This window comes from Mytilus trossulus, chromosome 5 (assembly GCF_036588685.1).
Source record: "Mytilus trossulus isolate FHL-02 chromosome 5, PNRI_Mtr1.1.1.hap1, whole genome shotgun sequence".
Lineage (NCBI taxonomy): Eukaryota > Metazoa > Mollusca > Bivalvia > Mytilida > Mytilidae > Mytilus > Mytilus trossulus.
Window position 1 is genome coordinate 70,562,068 of NC_086377.1, and position 7,962 is coordinate 70,570,029.

The window sequence follows — 7,962 nt, forward strand, 5'->3', positions numbered from 1 at the left end:
AATAACAAACATGGCAGACGACAAGTATTCCCAACGTGTTCGGGTAAGATGGCTAGTACAGGAAGAAGTAAAAAGGCGGACCGTATGAGAAAAATGAATAGAAAGGAAACATTACGAGGTGAAGACGATGATAACGGTGCTATTTTTGTAAAAGTACCTAGTAGTGTGAATGCATATGTGTGGCCTAGTCTGATTTAGTTATGAAATGTTTGATATCACGTTTATTTTTATAACTGGCTTTATAAGTTGACTTCCATTGTCATTTGTGACGCGATTCGTAAATTTGTTGTTTATATATAGCGATGTTCGCCGTGACGTCACTAAAAAGTCACGTGACTAATTGGATGGCAACAGATTGTTTACATGTTGAGGCTCATTACGAGAGTTAATTAATGATCAACTGCTCTTTACGATGGTTCTGTCATGTTGTGTTATTAATTGTACTAGTAGATTTGGACAATATAGTTTCTATCGTGTGCCTAAAAAACCTTTGGAAAAAAGAAAATTGTGGGTAGAAGCAATTAAACGAGAGGAGGAGAATAGATCTGTATGGGAACCCTCAGATTACGACCGTGTATGTTCTCGTCACTTCATCACTGGTAAGTTTAATTTTAACTCTTAATATTTTGTTATGATCTTATAACGATCTTTAACATTTAAATATTCATTATGTTGAAATAATTTCCATCGAATTACCTGTTTAAACCTTCAGGCTGCACCACAAGACAAGATAAGTGACAGTTCACATGTCATAGAACTCTGGCATTACACATTTTTTTTTTGCAAAATGTCAATGATTTGTAGTGCAATATTTTTTGCAACAAAAATGTCAGTACAGAAAAACGGAACAATTTTATTCAAAACTTTTTTTTGGTACACTTCTGGCCTAAAACACTCATTTTACTGAGTTTAAAATGTGATATTATTGCCAATGAGACATCTCTTCACCCAAGCCAAAATTTTGTTGAATGTTGTTATAAGCTGAATTTTATAAATGTTATATTTTTTCAGGTCAAAAAAGCAATGACCAAGAGAACCCAGATTATGTCCCAACTCTTCATATGGGTACCATAGACATGCAGACAGATGGCCCACAGAGATTTGCAAGATATGAGAGGTACCAAAAAAGAGATGATGACAGGAAGACAGCAGCAGTAGCACTTCAAGAGCTGTCACTGAATGTTCCACCAACACCAGGTACACTTATAATTTCATATTTATAAACATCTAATTTTTATTTTTTAATTCATCATTATAATTTAATTGTTTTCATGTAAATTAATTTTATTATATTTATATATATTTTACTTTGATCTGTTATACTATTTAATACTCCTAATTAACATAGTTACCTTTGATCATGCTAATTATAGTAATTCATTAATTTTAATTTTCTTTTTTGTTAATGATGATTAAAATAGTAAAACATCAAAGAAAATTTGTAAACAAATCACTTCTTAATCACATAATGTATGAAATCAATTAATTCATCAGTTAATGTTTACAACATATTTTGTTTGCAAATTGTTTGGCCCGTTATCAGATTTATTTTATATGTATGCAATATAATTAATGACTGTCATTCCATTTGTTTGAAATACTAAAAAATGTGTATTTTCTTATTTCAGAAAAGCCATCAGTACATGATAACTGTATTAAGACCATTGCTAGTCTGCGTTTAGAGAATCAACAACTTTATACAGAGCTAAATAGATTGCAAGTTGAAAACACACATCTGAAAACAGAACTGCTCAACCTAAAATTTGAAGATAGTGCAGTGGCTACAGACAGCAAGACAACATTTTATACCGGTATTCCGTCTAAAGCTTTATTGATGTGGGTTTTGAGTTTTTGTACAACTGTGCTTCCTTCTTCTCGTGTCGTCTCTCCAAAAGGTGTGTTACTGTGTCTACTCATTAAGCTCAGACTAAATCTACATTTAGAAGACATTGCTTTCCGCCTGAATATTTCAAAGACAACCGTGTCAGACATTCTCAACCAAGGATTACCTGCCCTAGCCAAGAAGTTGAACTTTTTAGTACAGTGGCCAGACAAAGACAGTCTTATCAAGAACATGCCAGTGATTTTCAAAAAGACTTATCCTCGATGTGTAAGCATTATAGATTGTTTTGAGGTTTTTATAAATCGACCAGGTCACCTTACAGCAAGAGCTCAAACATGGTCCAACTATAAGCACCACAACACAATTAAGTTTCTCGTTTCCATAACCCCAACTGGTGCCATTTCATATGTTTCAAGAGCATTCGGTGGAAGGACATCAGACAAAGTCATTACTCAACGCAGTGGGTATCTAGACAAATTAGAACATAGTGACCAAGTTTTAGCTGACCGTGGATTTTTGATTTCAGAAGAATTAGCTAGTCACGGAGCTACTTTGATAATCCCAGCATTTACTCGTGGCAAATCTCAACTTAGTGCAAAAGAAATTGAACTCACAAGACAGATTGCCCATGTACGTATACATGTTGAACGTGCCATAGAAAGAGTGAAAAACTTCAACATTCTGAGTACCAACATGAACCTCCATCTTGTACCGCATTCTGACAGTATCGTAACTATTTGTTCGTGTATATGTAATTTACAGCCAGCTCTTGTATCTTAATTAGTATAAACATGTATTCAAAAAGAAATTTGAAGATATTGCATGGTGTATGTTCATTTATTTTGGTACAAATCATATCATAGTCATCATAACATCTATTTTATAGAAGAATAATCATTGAATCAAATTAAATGAAATATATGATAATGTATATACATATATGTACATGTGCAATAGGAAACCTGTAAAAAAAATTGAGTTGTAATTTTGCGACATCAAATTAGTTCATCATGTTCAGGACAAAGTAAAGTGTCACAAGATCCTGTTTTCAGGTTGTAAATTTGTGTTATATATAACATGCATAACTTAATTAATAATAGTAGCTTTTAACCTTTTATCTCAAACAATAGCCTTTACTGAAATAGTAGCTCTTACCAAGATTTATCACAGAAAGTAATACATGTACATGTAGTTGTAACATAACTTGTGCTTTAATAAACCTCAATCATAGCTTTTCAAATGTCTGATGTAACTGTTTTTTTTTTTTATCATTTTCTTATTTACCATTTTACAATGTTATATATATATATACATGTATAACATTAGTTGTTAGATAGTGCTCATTTGTCACAATATAAAGCATAAGCATGTAGGTTAATTATATCATGTATATTAGTACTTTTGTTTTTCTCATGAAAAATAAATGATATATATTGTTACAACAACTAATGTTTATTTTATGAATTCATGAATGATTGAATGTCTTTTTCACATCTGCTATTTCAAAGTCTTTTGATTATTGTTCACAACTGATGCAGTACCATTTACCCCTGGGCTTTCTCCTAACGTTGACACATTTATAATGAAACCATTGGTAAGGGCATTCTCGGTTGTCGCATTTAATCATTCGCCCATATTCTGGTTCTGCGCAAAGGCACCATGTAGACGGCTGGTCATTTGGGTTAACAGTTTCAGTGGTTGATGTTGGCTCTTGTGTAACTGGCATATTGTTTAACTTCTGAGTAATTAGTTCATGTATAACATGGTCTTTGACAAACGATTCACATTTACTAAGGAGAGTTTTACAGAAGTCTAAGTCTAAGTTTAACCTAACAATAACCATACTCGGTGGATCACATTTTGTATACACAACAAAGTCACAATAACTGCTTTCTGTAAGGTACATTTGAAGTTGTACTTGGGTGTAGTAACGGTGGTTCTGTTTCAGTTTCAGCATATTGTCCAAACAAAAGTTAGAGTCTTTGGCAGGAACTTTGTCGATAGGTGTGTCCTTATGCTTAAACGGGCACTTGACTTCAAGGGTACCTTTACCACAGCAATCGCAAGTAGTTATTCCGTCTGGACTTGCTCCAACAAATGGATGCTTGGAGTTAACAAAGAATCCTGCAAGTTTACATGCAAAGTTTACATGTGTGGTTTTCTGGTGACTGATATAGGCTACACGGGCTTCATCTTCATGTTCAATACCCCAACGGACTGCATCTTTTCTTGATAAGTCATAGCTGTTGTAGCCACACACTCGTCTCACTAGGTTATCTGGTGCTGTTTGTTCTCTCATGCGAAGAACATCATGAGCTTTTGATGCTGTCACGCGACCTTTTCTGTGTTCAAACCATAAGGGGCTCACTGCTTGATTGCGTGTTGCTTCTTCAAGGTGATAGGCCTGAGAATCTGTGACAGTGTACTTTTGATAAGTGTCATTAATATATTCTGAATTTGGAGCAGTATCAGGCTGATGAAGGCTAGTTAACAGTTTTGGAAATTTTTCTGTGGGTAGTGTTTTCTCTACTGGAGGTAGCATTTCTATGCCTGGTATAGTAACGGAGGTAAAAAAGACTGATTTTGGTGCTATGGCATAAAGAAGTTGAAGTTCTGATGTTGATGGTAAAGGTGATGAGCCATGAGCATGAACATTAGGGACCTCTTTCTTGCGTCTGCCTTTAATTTGATCGTAAATTTCTGTCACGGTTGCTGGAGTGACCTACAAAAATAAAAGTTATTTGCATTTTTTTTCTATTACTGAATGGAAATATCCCACAATCTTAATAGAACAAATTCAAATAATAAATGTAAAAAAAACAACAGAGCAATTGAACAAATTATATTTTTCATGATATTATATTCCACCCATTTTAAATTCAGTTGGTAACATGTACTTTAAAACTACAAGTAATGCATAACCTTCAAAGTATGAATGCTGAGGTCTTCAATTCAACGCTGTATATTTTTAATTTTTTTAATTAAAGCATTCCTGCAGGTCCATTTTCAGACGAAACCTGTTTCTAGCATACAAAGTTGAAACCGTGTAATCTTACATCATTTTTTATGAATGTTTTAGCATTTCCTAATTGTGGTTCAGAGTATAAGTTTAGAGACTACTTTTCAATTTGAGGTAATATGAAATGCCCAAAAAATTTGAACAATAATAATAAAGTTCCAACAAATGTAATACCTCTTTCCGAAATTTGCTATTCCACTGACAAGCTGAACTGGTAGATGATGTCTTTGTCATACCAATTTTTACACCCATTTCGACCTTAAATAAAAGTGCTCCAACATGGCTGCATACTTCACCCAAACTACAATGGAAAACAAAGTATTAACAACAATGACAAAAGACTACAAATTAATCATGTTATTTATTGATGACAAGAAGCATGAAATAGCACAATATAATCATCATTAAAAAAAGACATCATTAAATCTCTGGTGGAGAGTTGTCTCATTGGCAATCATACCAGTGCCACATCTTCTTTTTTAAATGAACATTGACAACACTTACAAGACAAACATTTATTCTCTTAAAATGAATTGTTCCAAAAAAAGTTTCACTGTGTTTGACGTGCTGGAAATTATAAAAAAGTTTGGCATTAAATTCTGACACATATTATGGCAATATTCTTTACGACTAAATTTTTTTTTTATATTTACTTCAGAAACTTTTTATACATTAAGTTTGCAATACATTGACACCTACCCTGCCATGCAGGTACAGTGGGCACAATAGACAGTTCCTGTCTTCTTCTCTAAATAAACCCAAGGCTCATGTGGCTTGTCTCTGGCCCTTTGTGATGGTGTGACTTTAGACGACAGTGCAATATATGGACAGTCATTCGAAATCTGATGCGACAATACAACACGGACGTGACCACTCACAACATATCTACAATGATAAAAACATTAAATAATTAAAAAAATTTACAAAAAAAACCCCACCTCATACAAAGTACATATTAATAAGGATCAAATAAATTTTATTGTTAATTAATGTTACATGTGAAAGACTCTTCATTAAAACTTAAGTTTTATAAAACGGTTCTGATAGGAAAGGTCAATATGGTCAACGCAACTATCTTTAAATATTGAATTTTTGTCATAAAATAACATTTTTCATTTAAAAATGATAATATACATTCATGGCATACAGGTCCATAGAAATGTGTATTACTCTCATACTATTTTGAATGTTTTTTTAATAATTTTTCAATCAATATTTCATTTTAAATTTCCTTTCTGTTACTTTATATTAGGAGGAGCACTCTTAAGGCTTTATTAAATATTTACTACAACACTGATAACAAGTACTATAACTCAGGTAAATTTCCATTGATAGTTGGGTATGTCCATATAAGGATACCAAGTGGTGTAAACAACGCGTCACCTGTAAATATTTGTGTATTGCAGTACAGGTGGGGAAATTTAGACTTTTCCGCGATAATAAAAGCAAACTAAAGGTTGAAATACGGCAAAAAATAATTGTTAAGTACTTACTTGTATGCCTCTAATGATTTGTATGCCTTCATGGACTCTTTCGTGAAGATTGATGGAGTGTCTATCAGATACAGGTAGATGTCCCCAAATGTAAGATCTGGCCATGTGTTGGGGTCAGTGCTCCATTTCTCAGTTAAAACATATGGATCAGGTAAACTTTTGGTACCGGCATCATAAAACAACTTTGTGGAATATCTGTTCTTAGCGTCATTTGGAAGGGAATGGTAATAAGTGGAAAATTTGGAATTTCCATCGTTATCACTTGTAATTTTGTCATCCATTTTTCTTTTGCCATCCAAAAATTTTCCGTGACGTCACATCCGGAAAATCCGAACATCGCTATATGATACAGGAAGAGACCGAACAGGATGACGAATTCCCAGAGAAAGAACAAGAATCTGACAATCAATACCTGTATGGTCAAACGGCTGATACTGAGGTTTGTTGTTAAAGGAAAACAATATATTGATAACATTTCCATTCAAAATATGTTTTTTTTTTCTATGATGACAATGTTTCAGATTTTCTGAAATATGATTTAACCATAACTGGCTTTAGATGTTCATGAAAGCGTGTTGTGTCCTAGTCTGTCGTCAGTCGTATTACTTATGTCAGTGCACCAAATTATATTATTGATACCACTTTATGAGTTCACTCACAATTATAATTGGTAGTAAGATTGATAGATAAAAGTCTTAAATTCTCCAATCATTGATTGCAAAGATGTCAGTATATTGCTATATCTTCCCTGATTCAAAGTCTCTAGAAAAAAGCATATTATCAACTAATAAAACTTGATAGTTTTCTCAAAATTTATATATATGATACAGGAAGAGACCGGACAGGATGACGAAAAAACATTTTCGCATTGAAATACTTTAGTTCTACCGGACTTCAAATTTCATAATTTTTATTTTTTTTTATTTTTAGGAACAATGGTTACTCTCCATGTTGGAGCAGTGGTTTCTTAGAACCACTGAAGAAGGCAGTCAAGTGCGTAGAGAGCAGTCTATATCCCGGTCGACACAACCCAGTCACACGTCGTGCCTCTCCAGTGGAATTACTCGGCATACGTGCCTACTTCATGGAAAGACCTGTCTCCCCACTCGTCAAAACCTTCCACCATGCAAGAACATCAAAAGGAAGTTACCGAGATACGACCATCGAGAGTGAAACACAAAAGGAAAGAGGGTATGTGGTGCTGTTTAATAACTGTGTTGGATCCATTTCGCTCTTCTTCAGTTGTAGTGGTCAAGATCTTGCCATTATAAGCTGGTTTGGTTATCTAGACTATGATACTGGTTCCAGGTGGTATTTTGTGAAAACGAGCAGGAACTTTCCAAATTGTGTTGTACCTGAGAAAAATGTTTCAGCCCCACGTTGTATGCTAAGGAAAATGGGGTCATTTGGATTCCAAAACTTCCCGACTTGTGAATGAAATGTATGCCGTGTCTTGACATTCGTCAGTTATTAATTCTTATATATTTATCATTTCTTTTGGGAATATTGTAATAAATTAACTGTATTTTTAAATATTTTATTATGAACTGAATTGTTTCATTTGTAACCAGATGCTCCGCAGGGCGTAGCTTTATACGACCGCAGAG

General features: G+C 33.8%; 2 protein-coding genes across 2 annotated transcripts; one reads left to right on the forward strand and one right to left on the reverse strand.

Moving 5' to 3' along the window:
- Nucleotides 1-321: 321 nt before the first annotated feature.
- Nucleotides 322-2,650, forward strand: LOC134719129 (uncharacterized). The gene is made up of 3 exons (XM_063582100.1): nucleotides 322-599; nucleotides 1,012-1,197; nucleotides 1,629-2,650. Exons 1-3 carry the CDS (start codon nucleotides 413-415, stop codon nucleotides 2,621-2,623), a joined length of 1,368 nt encoding a protein of 455 aa, XP_063438170.1. The 5' UTR covers nucleotides 322-412; the 3' UTR covers nucleotides 2,624-2,650.
- Nucleotides 2,651-3,148: 498 nt separating this feature from the next.
- LOC134719130 (uncharacterized) lies at nucleotides 3,149-6,693 on the reverse strand. Its single transcript, XM_063582101.1, has 4 exons — nucleotides 6,356-6,693; nucleotides 5,562-5,747; nucleotides 5,037-5,163; nucleotides 3,149-4,565 (listed from the first exon to the last, which is right to left on the reverse strand). The coding sequence occupies exons 1-4, from the start codon at nucleotides 6,634-6,636 to the stop codon at nucleotides 3,360-3,362; spliced, it is 1,800 nt and encodes a 599-aa protein (XP_063438171.1). The 5' UTR covers nucleotides 6,637-6,693; the 3' UTR covers nucleotides 3,149-3,359.
- Nucleotides 6,694-7,962: the final 1,269 nt, after the last annotated feature.